General features: G+C 55.5%; 6 protein-coding genes across 6 annotated transcripts; 2 read left to right on the forward strand and 4 right to left on the reverse strand.

The window, feature by feature from the left end:
- Window positions 1-322: 322 nt before the first annotated feature.
- On the reverse strand, window positions 323-4,555 carry C8A04DRAFT_39979 (uncharacterized protein; the record flags this gene model as incomplete). The annotated part of the gene is made up of 3 exons (XM_062784783.1): window positions 323-497; window positions 588-1,255; window positions 1,319-4,555. The coding sequence occupies 3 exons, from the start codon at window positions 4,553-4,555 to the stop codon at window positions 323-325; spliced, it is 4,080 nt and encodes a 1,359-aa protein (XP_062633693.1).
- Window positions 4,556-5,501: 946 nt separating this feature from the next.
- Window positions 5,502-6,016, forward strand: C8A04DRAFT_39980 (microtubule-associated protein CRIPT-domain-containing protein; the record flags this gene model as incomplete). The annotated part of the gene is made up of 3 exons (XM_062784784.1): window positions 5,502-5,651; window positions 5,716-5,839; window positions 5,931-6,016. 3 exons carry the CDS (start codon window positions 5,502-5,504, stop codon window positions 6,014-6,016), a joined length of 360 nt encoding a protein of 119 aa, XP_062633694.1.
- Window positions 6,017-6,407: 391 nt separating this feature from the next.
- On the reverse strand, window positions 6,408-7,466 carry C8A04DRAFT_39981 (Alpha/Beta hydrolase protein; the record flags this gene model as incomplete). The annotated part of the gene is made up of 2 exons (XM_062784785.1): window positions 6,408-6,932; window positions 7,017-7,466. The coding sequence occupies 2 exons, from the start codon at window positions 7,464-7,466 to the stop codon at window positions 6,408-6,410; spliced, it is 975 nt and encodes a 324-aa protein (XP_062633695.1).
- Window positions 7,467-8,542: 1,076 nt separating this feature from the next.
- C8A04DRAFT_15035 (pinin/SDK/memA/ protein conserved region-domain-containing protein) lies at window positions 8,543-9,726 on the reverse strand (the record flags this gene model as incomplete). The annotated part of the gene is made up of 4 exons (XM_062778335.1): window positions 8,543-8,656; window positions 8,720-8,995; window positions 9,063-9,131; window positions 9,199-9,726. The coding sequence occupies 4 exons, from the start codon at window positions 9,724-9,726 to the stop codon at window positions 8,543-8,545; spliced, it is 987 nt and encodes a 328-aa protein (XP_062633696.1).
- Window positions 9,727-10,356: 630 nt separating this feature from the next.
- On the forward strand, window positions 10,357-10,876 carry C8A04DRAFT_39983 (PHF5-like protein; the record flags this gene model as incomplete). Its single annotated transcript, XM_062784786.1, has 3 exons — window positions 10,357-10,373; window positions 10,463-10,736; window positions 10,838-10,876. 3 exons carry the CDS (start codon window positions 10,357-10,359, stop codon window positions 10,874-10,876), a joined length of 330 nt encoding a protein of 109 aa, XP_062633697.1.
- A 441-nt stretch (window positions 10,877-11,317) lies between these two features.
- C8A04DRAFT_32141 (uncharacterized protein) lies at window positions 11,318-12,901 on the reverse strand (the record flags this gene model as incomplete). The annotated part of the gene is made up of 2 exons (XM_062781989.1): window positions 11,318-12,305; window positions 12,378-12,901. 2 exons carry the CDS (start codon window positions 12,899-12,901, stop codon window positions 11,318-11,320), a joined length of 1,512 nt encoding a protein of 503 aa, XP_062633698.1.
- Between the last annotated feature and the right edge of the window lie 449 nt (window positions 12,902-13,350).

Consider the following 13,350-nt stretch of genomic DNA (forward strand, 5'->3'; position numbering starts at 1 on the left):
GCAATGTAAATCCATCCCCCTTATCCCCAAACATAATCACATCAAATCAGCCTCCATCCACCCCCGTTCCTCCCAGTCGCAGTCGTCATCAAAGCACTTCCCTCCTCAACCAAAAAGGGACAGGCAAAACCCACCCCCATCACCGCTGACCTCCCTTCCCCCAACCCATCAAAGCCACGGACGGGCCCGAACCCGCGATATCCCAGAACAGAAGAAGAAGCAGAGAAGAAAAAAAGCAGCCAGCCAACTCCACGTTTCTCTCTACCCACCCCTTCCTAGTCGTATTATTTATTTTCATTTATTTTTTCTTTATTTATTTTTTTTATTGCGGTCGCGAACTCGCCATCTCGCCATACCGCCCGCGGTGCTGTGTCGTATCATAGGCCTGTAGCACACGGGTCTGGGATTCGTCGGCTTGCGAGAAGGCATAACCGCGTTGCTTGCGCATGCGCTGCACCTGGCGCACCTTCCGGATGGCTTTTTGGAATTGCTCCATCCTAGTACACAAGTTGTTGATTAGTTAACCATTTCCAAGCCCACGTATGTGAGGATGGGTAGTTATAAGAGAAAGAAAGGGGAGAACATACCTCGGTCGATAATCCTGAATGTTATACTTCTGGATCTCCTGCACATGATGGTACGGCTCCGGCCGCCACAGACGTTTGCTAAACTTCCAGGCAAAGTCCCTCGCCAGCGACAGAATCGCCAGCGTCGGCATCTGAAGCCAAAACGCCGGGCTGGTAAACAACCGCGGGATCACGCCGAAGTACTCCACCGAGAAACCCAGCTTGGGCGCCACGGTGCCGTAGACAGCCACAAATACGATCCAGATCGCCATGCTGCCGGGGATGGCGATGACGTGGTACTTGGTCCAGTTGTTCGTGACGAGCGCGGCTTTGCCGAGCACGGTCAGGAGCACGGCACCGTACATGGCCGTACCCCAGACCCATTTGCCGGCCGGGTAGCTGTCGTTTTGGGGCCCGTCGTTGATGAAGAAGGCGGAGCCGCCGAGGTAGAGGATGACGGAGTGGTAGACGGCGTTTATGATCCACGACGAGAAGACACTGGCCTTGAAGAAACTGTTGTTCTGGCCGAGGCTGTATAGCTGCGGATAACGGTCTAGCAGGCGAGCGGAGACGAACTGGTCCAGAATGCCGAGGACGAGAGGCGGGAGGACGGTGTAGAAGACGTTGTAGAAGGAGAGCGTCCAGGATTCGTAGATGACTTCACCAGAGAAGACGTTTTGGAATACGTACTATAACAGGTTAGTGAATGTCAGCTACCGTAACCAAAGAGGGAAGGGCGGTGATATACGCACCCAAAACTGCGTCAGATAAAGGGTAATGTTCTTGTAGAACGAAAACAAAATAGCCTTGGCCACGCGGTGATAACTCCATGCGCCATGGACCAGAAGCAGTTTGCGGAGGAAGCGGAACTGCGCAATCGAGACGTCGGCGCTACGGGCAGCTTGAAGACCCTCCATACCGCTGATACCAATACCAATGTGCGCAGCCTGGATCATGGAGACATCGTTCGCTCCGTCGCCAATCGCAAGAAGAATAGACTCCTTTTGGTACTTCTTCACCAGCTTCACGACCATAGCCTTCTGCAGCGGTGAGACACGGCAGCAAATGACGGCCTTGCACTTGATGGCGAGGTCGAGGAAGAGCTTTTCCAAGTCCTTTTCCAGCGCGTAGGTCAAGGATTTCCCGTCAATGATCAGAGCCAGGGTGCCCATCTCGATCGACTCATCGCCCTGGTTTTGAATCGCGTCGAGCTTCTTTTGGATATTGTCCCGTGTCGCAGCGGCGTTTTCCTCGTTGACGATGAGAAGCATCATCTCCTCACTGAGCAGCTTGCAACTCATACCAATGTTGATAGCCGTTTCCTGACGATCACCCGTCAAGACCCAAACCTTGATCCCAGCTTCCTGAAGCGTGTGGATTGTCTCAGGCACGCCGTCCTGCAGACGATCTTCGATTGCAGTGGCACCCAAAAGGTAAAACTCCTTCTCAATAAGCTCGGCAGCCTTGTCCAGCTCCTCGGCACGGTTTCCGCTCACAGTCGTCTGGGCCTTATCGTACACCTTGTGCCACTCCTGGAACTCGTGTTCAGGAACCTCACGCATAGCCAAGCAGAGCGTCCGCAGCCCTTCCGAGGCGTACTCTTCGAGGTGGCGGAGGGTCACATCGACGTGGGGGTTGTTGTTGTTCAGGCGCTCGAGAATGACTGTATCGGCGCCTTTGGTGTAGCACCGGACTTTGCCGTCGGGGCAGCGGTAAATGGTCGACATTCGCTTTCGGGTAGAGTTGAACTCGCAAACGGCTAAGAGCTCGTACTCGAGCTTCTCGCCGTTGACCTCGATAATGACGGCGCGGGGTTTACGCGCAAAGAATCTGTAGCCCAGCTGCACTGCGCCATCGACAAGGGCACCTTCGTCGGGAGAAGCCGCCTGGTATTTGATGTTGTCTGCCTCGTCACGCTCTGGAATGACGGTGTGGCACACAGCGAGCAAGGTAAGGAACTGGTCGATTGCTTGAGCGGTCGGGTGGCCGTCTTTGAGATTCGCCTTGAGCTGCTTAAACTCGTGGATTCCTACCTCAACGCCGTCCTCAATGGTCGGGACGCGGTCCTCAGGAACGGTCTCAGCGTACATGATGCCGGCAATCGACGACGCCTTGAACTCCATTTGGTTGCAAGTCAGGGTCCCTGTCTTGTCTGAGAACACGTACTCGACCATGCCCAGCTCTTCGACCAGACTTGACGTGCGGCAGTTAGCCGGAGTGTCAGTAACGTCGTGGTACATGTCCAGGTCGTCGTTGATGAGAATACCGTGCCAATACTTGATCAGCTCAAGCGTGACGAAGAGGGAGATAGGCACCAACGCCGAGAACAGCACCCAGTATGTGACCATGTCCTTGATGAAAATGCGGAAGATGGCCAGGGCATCGCTCAACGTCTCCAGGTCGAGGTAAACGAGCCCGTCGCCGGAGACACGGCGCATGATGAGATCTCCGGCGGTTGAGATAACGCTGAGAGCCAACAGCATACCAACAAGCACCAAGACGAGTTTGTTCAGTTGCCTCTCAACCTTGGTCCGCTTGATGGGAGCAGCGGTTGCGTTGCGCATGAGCTTGGTCTCGTGGCCCGTGAAGACCACGACGCCGTGGATCCAGGGAGTGTTTCGAAGAGTAGCGCCACGGAGAAGCAGCTGTTCCGGGTTCAGCGACAGCTCCTTCTCGCCCCCACCAGCCTGCATGGTTAGGGTCGCCTCGTATGTGTACAGGCTGCTGTTGGGCTGTTCGGACCGGATACGGCCACCGAGCCGGCTGACCTCGGTCGAGCTAACCATGGAGGAAGTCTCGGGTAAGGCCTGCTTGATCTTCAAGTTGGTCTCACCATCCAGGTTGGCGGTCTCGATGTAGCAAAGTCCTTCGGGCTCGGAACTGGCTAGGAGAACTAGATCGGCCGGGAAAGGTTCCTCAGACTCCACGCGGATGATATCTCCCACGGCAACGTTAATCCACTTCGTCTCCTCGAAGCTCGAACCGCGCAAAACGCGGGCCTTGGACATATTGAGCGATTTGTCGGCCTGCTTCCGGCGATAGTCCTCCACAAGTTCTTTACCGGCAGATACCAAGAGCACCACAATGAGCGGGCCGATGGTGGTATACTGGTTGGTGGGAGAGAGTCCTGGGATCTGCTGCAGCGCGGCGGTGAACAAGAAAAAGATGTTGGCGAATTTGGAAAATTGTTCAAAGAGGAACTTGACGGGGAACGTCGCGACATTGTACTTGGCGGTCGAGATGTGGTTGTCGACGTACTTGTTCGCAGCATTCGCGGGGGGGTTGTTGAGGTGGATGATGCGGGGTCCGAGGGTCGCCGGATCGACTTTCGCTTTCCCAAACCCAAACTTGAAGTTCCCCATGTCGAACTTCTTTTCCTTCCGTGGGGTAGGCACTTCAACGGCCGTGTCTGTCCGGGCGCCCGCGTTGGCTCGGGGATCTGTCAGTGGGAGGTCCATCTCCGAGTACCCCTCGCCCATTCCTAGCCTATTTTTGACCCGCCCGAGAAACCCGCCGCCCAAGCTTAGCACACTATTCCTGTTCCTAGCATTCCCGTGTGCGGCCGAGGAGGCCTCTCCGCCAGCCACCGAGCCCCCCCCGTTTTGGTAGTATCCGCCATCGTCGGGGTAGTCATCGAAGTCGTCAGCGTATCGTTGGTAGTTGCCCAAGTCGGATGTTTGGCTGTATTGCCGGTTGATCTCGGGGCCGTAAGGCCCAACTGGACGCAACCCCGCGCCCGATGGCCCCGCGGCTGGCGGGCGTCCGGCGGGCGGTCTTTGTTGCCCGGAACCGACAAAATCATCGTAGGACACGGAGGGTCGGGAGGGCGCGCCGTCTTGGTCGTAAGCATAAGAGTGGAGAAGGTCGTCATCGGTCAGAGCAGATCGCTGCCCGGTGCTGTATACTGGTTGTTCATGATCAAGGTCTAGGAGAAGGTCATCGTTCTTTCGTGGGGCCGAGGAGCCCCCAGGAGGAGGGCGGCCAGCCATGCCGTGCGAGGGGCGGCGCCGCTCACGGCAAGTCGGGCGGAGGGTTGGGGAGTAAAGATCGGGTTGGGCGTCGGACCATCGATCAAGGGCGGTTGGGATCGGAACGAGAGGGATCGAGGGTCGGAATCGGAAATCGTGAGGTCGTTGTTAAGGTCTGGGAAAGAGCAGACGAAAATGTGGTAAGTTCGGTCAAAGTTATCGATGGTCAATCAGGGTAGGTGGTGAGAAGTCGTCGTGTTCGATGCTTGCACAGCCTCCTTTCAGCAAAAGGCCTGCGAATTGGGGGGGACCCCTGGGCAGCAGTGCTTGGCTTCGTCAGCCGCAACCGTGCATAGGAGTTGGTTGAACTTGCAGACGCCTCACAAAAAAGGTAAAACTTGGGGAACCAAAGCCAATCAGAGAAGGCACACAAGCCGCCGACAGTTTTTGATTGCACGCGTTGGTTTGCCAACGATGCTGTCGTCGTGAAGCCCTTGAACTTGTCAAAAGCTACATCTTTAAATTTATTATTCTCCAGCTGCAAATGATACGAGACGGGCCTGGGCGGTCGATGCAGGGTTAGCAAGGGGCTGCGACGGGCTCCGCTTGGTGACTTTCATTCTTCCGAAGCTTTCTATTGGCCTGAGTTAAAACGTCACCCCACCAGAGAGAAGTTGCTTCAAGCCTTGCACTGAAGAAGGTGTTTCGGGAGGTTGACCGACCAATCAGAGTGCTGCTGCGCTTCACTTGTCTTGCAGTCGCACAGATGCTGTGCCCGTGGTGACGAATTGCCCCAGGCCCCAGCCACAGCGGCTTTGCCTCCTCGCATCTTACAAGGCTCGCACCGCCTCTTAAGCTCGCAACCTCGCCAAGGTCACCTTCAAGACACGAACCGCATCACGACCTCTGTTCAAGGCAACCCTTTAACACGACAATAATTATAGAACAATTTGGGATAACCATCACGATGGTGTGTTCCAAGTGCCAAAAACTGAACAAAACTTCTCTTGCCACACCTGGGGTCAAGAAGAAGGCTGAGATGTACTATGGTTCTCCCGCATCAACATCATCAACAGCGAAGAAGTCGGCAACTCTCGGGCAAACGGGCATCTCAAAAGTGAGTTTAAGTTATCACGATTTCCCTTTTTATTTTTCTCTGAGTATCACTAACCATTCCATAGAGCAAACTCCTTTCCAAAGCGGCTAAGAACCCATATGCGCAGTATTCCAGCGCCTGTGGCCGCTGTAAGACCAAGGTTGCCCAGGGGCACACATTTTGCAACCAGTGTGCATATCGGACAGACTGTGAGTTGTTATTTTCTCTCTCCATTCATTTCCAAAACGGGAAAAGCTCCGTTATCTCTTTGAGGTTGACATCCAGACTGATCGTTTTCAGCATGTCATATCTGTGGGAAAACCAACAAAAAGAAAAGTAGTACAGCCGTGCCCGTTGTGGACGGTCAGAAACGGTCATTCAAGTGAATAGTTATGCGGTGGAATACGCAGTAGCAGACGACAAATCATAGCACCGTCAAACACGCCGTCCAATTTGATGGCGGGCCGGGCCACACCGCTGGATGGTGATTCTCTGCTTGGCCTTACGAGGCCACGAACAAGCGGAATGGCATAAACTGGCATGCCGTGAGAAGAAAGAATTTGGAAAGTCATTCGGGGCGGCTTTTCTCCTGATTTATTGGGCGTTACGGCGTATCAAGCTACTTTAAATTAGACGACAATGTCTAGGCGTGGTAATAATGAGGCACGGGAGGGATCTGTGGAAGGCAGCGGGCGCGTTTGTACGGTGTTGAGGACTTGGATTGCCAAGTCCAGATTGGTGCTGCTTCGCAAGATCACAAAAGATACTATCTTACTCCTAAATTGAAGCCTTCAGGGGCTGCTCCTTGAGCACCCCTTGCAAAAAGTCCTTGAAATGCTGGTTGGTCTCGCCCGCCGCCTCCCAGAGCGCCCAATGCGTGGCATTCACCTCCTTCTTGGTCAAGTTGGTGCAATACTCATGCATGTTGGCCGACATTGCGGGCGGCAGCGCATTGTCGCGAAGAGCCACCACCATCAGCGTCGGCAACGTGATCTTGTCCCGGCCCTCGTCGAACAACACCTTCTCCTCGTCAAAGTTGATCTTGCTGGTCTTATACCAGGACAAAGGCCCCTTGATCCCGTTCCTAGCATACTCATCCGCATAGTACTCCAACTCCTCCCCATTCACCAACGGACTCTCCCCAATCTTGTCCACCTCCAGCGCCTCCAGATCCAACCCCTTCGCCACATTAAACACCTGCTTCCCGTCATCCCGACGCGCGCCATACAACACCTTCAAAAACGCCCTAATCTTCTCCCGCCCAACAAGCGCCTCATCAACCTCCGTCCCAGCCCACTGCAACTGGTACCCAAAATTCGGCAGCACCTTGATAAACTCCTCGCGCGGCAGGTAGGTGCCCGAAGCCGGGAAATACGGCGTGCACACGCTAATCACACAGCGCAGCGCCTCCGGGTGCCACAGCGCAAACCGCCAGACCACGGCACCACCCCAGTCGTGGCCCGCTAGCACGATTGGCTCGACATCGTCGCCTTCGGCTTTGCCTTGGACGTGCCGGACGATGGCGAGCAGGTCCTTGACGACACGCTGGAGAGAGTAGGCGTGCAGATCGCTGGGGGCGTCGGTGCGGCCGAAACCGGCGATGTCGGGGACGATGACGCGCAGGCCGAGGGAGAGGAGGAGGGGCACTTGGTAGCGCCAGCCAAAGCTGAGGTCGGGGAAGCCGTGGACTAGGAGGGCGGTGCCGGTGGTGGGGGTCGAGGAGGGCGGTTCGGCGAGGAGGTAGTGGTAGGTGGTGTTGTACGGGTTGGAGGGGATAGTGTAGGATTTGTGTTGGACGCGGTGGTCGTTGGGGGTGAGTTTGTCGACAGCGGCCATGTTGGTGGAGTGTTTTATGTTCTAGTTACTTCTTATTGTTTCGTTGTTTACTTTGGGGGTGGTCGTTGTTGGTGTGAAGTGGATGGAGGAGGGGAGTAAACTAGGGGGAACGATGAAATAAATAGAGTTAAATAGAGTGATGGAGCTGCCGAGGCACCTCGAAGTGGGTTTTATAGGTATCCTGGCTCGCAGTATGTACCCCTCAGAGAACCTGTCAAGTACAGACGTCGAAGAGGGGCTCGAATGTAACTTACACGGGCACGACAGGACGAATCGAGATGCGAATTGGAGAGCCTCAGACACCAATCGATTCCTGACTCGGCCGTCATTCCCCGCTCTTTCGGGGGCGGGAGGAACAGAATGGTCCGGCCCGAATTGTTTCTCCCGCCTAACCACATATGACGGGAGTGGTGTAGAAAAAGTTTATCGGTCTGGGATTTCAACGGTCCCAAGCCGAGGCACACCCCTACATGGCAATTGGCATGGTTTACATCCAAACCGGTATTCTCAGTCGCCCATTGCCGTGGAGGACGCCTCGGCATGAAGGGAGTTGATTGTATGTAGTGTATTCGACCCGCTCGGACACGCCGGTGAAACTAGAGGACCTTTTGTCCCCGCAGACGGGAACGGATTTCGGTGGACGGATCAGACTGAGTACGAGGGCAGCGGTCCGATTCGTAAAACCGGACCCGCTGCACGGTGGTATCGCATTTTACTCAAAGCGAGAAGCATCGAGCCAATCCGCTTAACACAACAGCCGGTGTGCATACCCAATTCGGGAGTCTCAATGACGCGGCTGGGTGTAGGTCAAATTAATTCTTGCCTCGGATCTCACAGTATTTTTCTTCCTGGGGTGAGACAGAAGGTAATTTTCAGCGTGTCATCTTGTCCGAACTCTGGTTCGCATCTTCGGATCCGCTTACCAGAATACCCACTACCTAAACCGTTAATCCCTGAGCTGCAGATGGAACTCCAGCTTCCCTGGAGTAATGATATAGCGAAATATTATAGGTATTTACAAGCATAGATGACGCAATAATAATGGTATGTCGTATAAGGCGAAAAAATTTGAAGGATTAGTATATCACCGTATCCTCCTCGTCGTGCAAGACCACATCGCCTTGCTCGTCGTGCTCTGTAGTATCTCCTGTTTTTGGTGATGGTACAGCTATGCCTTTTGTGCTTGTTTCCTGCACCAGCGGCCCGGGGTCATCAGGCACGGCTTCCTTGGTCTGGGTCTCACTCATGCTGACTGGCTTGACCTCTGACTCGGTCTCCGCTTCCGGCCCAGGTCCCGGCCCCGGCCCCGGCTCAAGCTCCGGCTCCGGCTTTCGGTCAGGTTTTTGCTCCGACTTCTGGGGAGGAGGTGAGGGAGATCGTGGCCGGGGTATGACGCTCAACGCCCGGAGCCGCTGTTCCTTGCGCGCCTTGAAGTCCGCTCGTTCACGGGCGACGGTCTCTTCCGCCTCATCGACTTGGTCCTCGACAATGTCGTCTTGCTCTATCGTGGTTTCCCACGGGAGGTAGTACTGGGACAGAGTCAGTCAGATCACAAATGCGGGAATAGTAGATGCGGGAATGAAAGAAATGGCTTACAAGTCTCGGCTCGGCCTTTGTGTGCAGACTGTGGGCCTTGTCTAGCATCGCCGCGTGCCGAGTATTCATCTACACAAGCAAACCACATCAGCCCCTGTACAAACCTCATCTCGAAAGGCAAGAGATAGTAACATACCGCCTGCTCATCCAGCTCAACCTGCGCAATCTCTCGCCTCCTCTTCAACCCCGCCAGCTTCTCCGCCCGGCGCTTCTCATCCTCCACCCGCCGCTGCTGCGCTCTTTCCTGCTGTCGCTTCTCAATCTCACGCCTCCTCTGCTGCTGCGGGCCGGACGCGGACCGATTGAGCGCGCTGACTAGCCCGCCAAACAACCGCTGCCCGCGCTTCTTCTCCTCCTGGCTCACATTGTGTCGTGTTGGTGGGCCAGCGGCGACGGTTGCCGACGGTCGTCTCTGCGCTGCGGGTGAGCGTCGGAGTGATGGATTTCGGTCGGTATGGCGCGTTGCTGGTGATTTCCCCGTGAATGATTCATCTCCGTTGCGGGTTGAATTGAAGTCATCTGAGGCGCCCTCGGCCGTCAAGGTATCGGCGTTGTTTCTTGGCGGCGCTGGTGTCTGGTCTTCATCGAGCCTCAGGCGCTTGCCAGCAGCATCGTCTGTGGTGATTTCTGGTGAGGCTTTACGTTTGTTTGTGGCGTTTTCCATTCTGATTTATTTCGTGTTCATGAAGCGGATTGAATTGCGGCGGTGGTGGCGGATGCCCGGCTTGAACGTAAGTCGAGGCTGTTTTGCATATGCGCAGGCGCAAAGCTCGGTGGCTGGCGGGGCTGGGGCTCGCAGCTTAAGAGGAAAGTTCGCGACAGTTGAGAAATCAGCGGACCAAAGGTGTAACGTTTGGCGAGGTGGGGATTTAATGGCAGGATCAAGGTGCCCAATACAGCTGCAGCCTGCATGAAACCACGGAGTTTGGAAGATGTACCTCAAGGGAAAGGGGCGGCGCGATTTGCGATATGTTCAGGTTCATGTATGAGCGGACTGCCCCATGTGCTGCGTCGCTGCCCCAAATTCCTGGATGAGATTGGACCCGATATAACCCTAACCCTTTGTAATCCACCCATTACATCTGGAAATTACTGGAAATACGCCACCTGAGCCGCGGCTTGATCAGCGACACCTGTGACGTACCGAAAATATATTTCCAGTCGCGTGCATCTACCAGCCTTTGCATCCAAACCGCGGCAAACACTACGAACAACGACCGAGACCTCTCCCCGCCTCGTATTCTAGCTTCCTAACAAACACGACCTCACGAACCAACCATAGCCACTAGCCAAAATGTCCCGCCATCACCCGTACGTCCTCCCTCAACTCCCTAAGCCTCTCTCCCAATCCCCCTCTCCCGCTTTCCCACTACTTACTAACCCGATTCTCTCACTCCCAGTGACCTCGTAATGTGCCGCAAGCAATCCGGCATCGCCATCGGCCGGCTCTGCGACAAATGCGACGGCAAGTGTCCCGTGTGCGACTCCTACGTGCGGCCAACGACGCTGGTGCGCATCTGCGACGAGTGCAGCTTCGGCAACTACCAGAACAAGTGCGTGGTGTGCGGCGGCGAAGGGATCTCGGACGCTTTCTACTGCTTCGAATGCACAAGACTGGAGAAGGATCGCGATGGGTGTCCGAAGATTATTAATCTGGGTAGTAGTCGGACGGATGTGAGTTTTCCCTCCCTTGCCTTGTTCAGCTTGGCTTGCGATGAACTTCAGGGCATCTAAGAAAATATGTGGATATGTGCTGACATCGTTTCTCTCTGCAGCTGTTTTACCAGAAAAAAACGAATCGGACAGGGTTCTAGTGATGCTGGGGCCCGGGTATGGGCGGTCTGCTTCTCGGCACGGTGGACTTGGGAAAGCATACAGAAATTACTTACTCAGTTTGCGCCTCATAGCACATGGGTACGGAGTTGATACTAGGTTGACGGCGTTCAGGCGTTTGGTCAAGGGAGAGTTCAAAGCAGGAAAATGGGATAAACACCATCTAGCGGCACAAAGAGCCAATTTACCACTTTTGATATTTGAGACGATGCCTATTTGTTTTGCTTGGTTGTGCTAAAGTGTACTAAATACTACGGTGGACGTTCCATACATTTTGCAAAGGGAATGGAAAACAAAAGAAAAAGCCACCAACCGAACACGATGCTTGACTACGAATTCGGCCCAAAAAAAGGAACCGAACCCCTATCCAATAATACCGCGGGGCCTCGGCCTGCCGGCGGGTTATGGCCGGCGGAGTTGGTTTAAATATAGCTGACTTTGGTTCCCATCCCCGCCGTAGCCTTGATTTTGTTCCAGCTCACCCCAATAATCCGTACCAGCCTTTCCCGCACCTTCTTCCGGCTCACCAGCAGCAGCAACCCAATCACAAATGCCAGCATCCGCAGCAGCACGTACGGATTCGTCTGGAATGCCCGGGCTACTTCGTCGACCAATTTGCTAAGATTCCCCAGCACCGTTGTCGCCCGCGATATGAGCGTGGGTGGGGCAACAACCGCGCTGCTACTGCTGTTCCCGGCACCCCCTTGCCGCGGCAGCGGCCTCTTAGACCGCACCGAGCTGCTGCTGCTTCCAGTCCTAGTGGTCTTCTTTAGCGCCGGCGTTGTAGGTGGCGTCTTGTCGAGTCCGAAATCACCCTCCGTCGGTGACGACAATGACGACGCCGATGAGGACGATGCAGTCAATTTCTGTTTTTCCTTCTCCTTCTTCGCATTCCTCTCCGCCGTCTCCCGTCGCACTCGCTCCTCCTCCAGCCGCTTCTTCTCCCTCGCCTCGTTCTCCGCCCGCAGCCGCCGCGCCTCCTCGATATCCCGACGTATCGCCTCCTCGCGCTGGGCACGCTCCTCTTCCTCGCGCCGCTCCGCCTCGGCCTGCTCGTCATGCAGGGTGTCGAGTGCCTGCAGGAAGGCCTCGCGCCGCTCGTCGTCGAGCACGGGGCTCACGTTGATGAACTCGCGCGCATACTCCCATTCGTTGTTGCGTGGGAGAACGTGAAGTGTGTAGAGCTCGAGGAGCTTGACACGTGCGGCGAGGTCGCGCGGGGTGTCGGCACCGCTAGGGGCTGGGCGACGGGGCGTTTGTTGCTTCCCTGGTGATGCGTACCGGCGTGGGGATTCGGAGAAGCGGTCGGCGGGGATGTCAAGATTAGGGGTGCGGGCCGCGGCGAGATAGTTCTCAAGCCGTTTCTGGTTCAAAGCCTGGGTTTTGGAGTGTGCGAGGAGGAGGGTGGCCCTGCGAGGTGTTAGTCTCAAGCGAGAGCGAAAGCAAAAAAAGTAAAAATAAAAATAGAAGGCCGACACCTACAAATTGATAACCACCTCCGCATCCACGTCCCCCTCGACTCCATGATACCCATTGCGAATGACTTCCTCCCAGATATCTCCCGAGCGAACTTTGTAGCACAGCGTCCGCCACTCCTGCGCACCGAACGCGTCTTTGCCATCGTCCGGCTCCAGCTCAGCAATCGCGTTCAGCACAGTCAAGTACAAACTCCACACCTTGACCCGTGATGAGCGCGACGCCCGGATGACGGGTGCCGGCTCTGTCGGCGTCACGGTAGCCGTCGACCCGCTAGCATTAGACGCGCGGTCATCGCTGCCGTCGTTTGGGGATTGAGGCGGCGTGACTAAGGGTAGCACAGTCGACAGTGCCTCGGGAAGCCGACGCGTGAGGAAAAGCGTGGAGGCCTGTCGGTAGGTCTTGGAGATGTGCGAGGAAGAAGGATGGCGGGTCGAGGGGCTCGAGGACAGCGAGGTGATGGACGACGACAGGCCGCGTGCCTGCGAAAGGCCGTCCGCTGCCAGGTATGACGTTCGGTTGCTGGCCATAATGATGCCGATGGTGGGGGGTGAGCCACAAGAGAGAGTTGGAGGTGTCGTGTGTCGTGGAAATAAGGTCTTGTCACTGGGGGTTGACTTCACGTCATTCGTCCAGCTCCCGACAAAATCCAATCAAAACACAGTGGCGGCGGTGTCGTGTTTATTGTATTTTATTCTCCTTTTACTGTCCAGCCATCGTTATCGCCAGCAACCAGGAGACGCGCGCCCAGGATAAACGAGTCGAAATGTGTTGCGATAAGGTCGAATCGTCAAAAACGCGAAGCAGGTCCAAAGTTCCACTTTGAGTCCCCTGGAGACAGCAAACATGTGTCTGAGTGAAGCCCCGAAAGCCGCAAATTGCCTGCAGTCTTGAGCCTCGGCTCTTGCTGGGGACAGCTTGGGCGTGCCGATTGGATCGGGGTTCTATTGGTGGGGCAACGCCTGTTAGTGTTCAACCT

Source organism: Dichotomopilus funicola (assembly GCF_033296635.1).
Source record: "Dichotomopilus funicola strain CBS 141.50 unplaced genomic scaffold C8A04scaffold_81, whole genome shotgun sequence".
Taxonomy (NCBI): Eukaryota; Fungi; Ascomycota; class Sordariomycetes; order Sordariales; family Chaetomiaceae; genus Dichotomopilus; species Dichotomopilus funicola.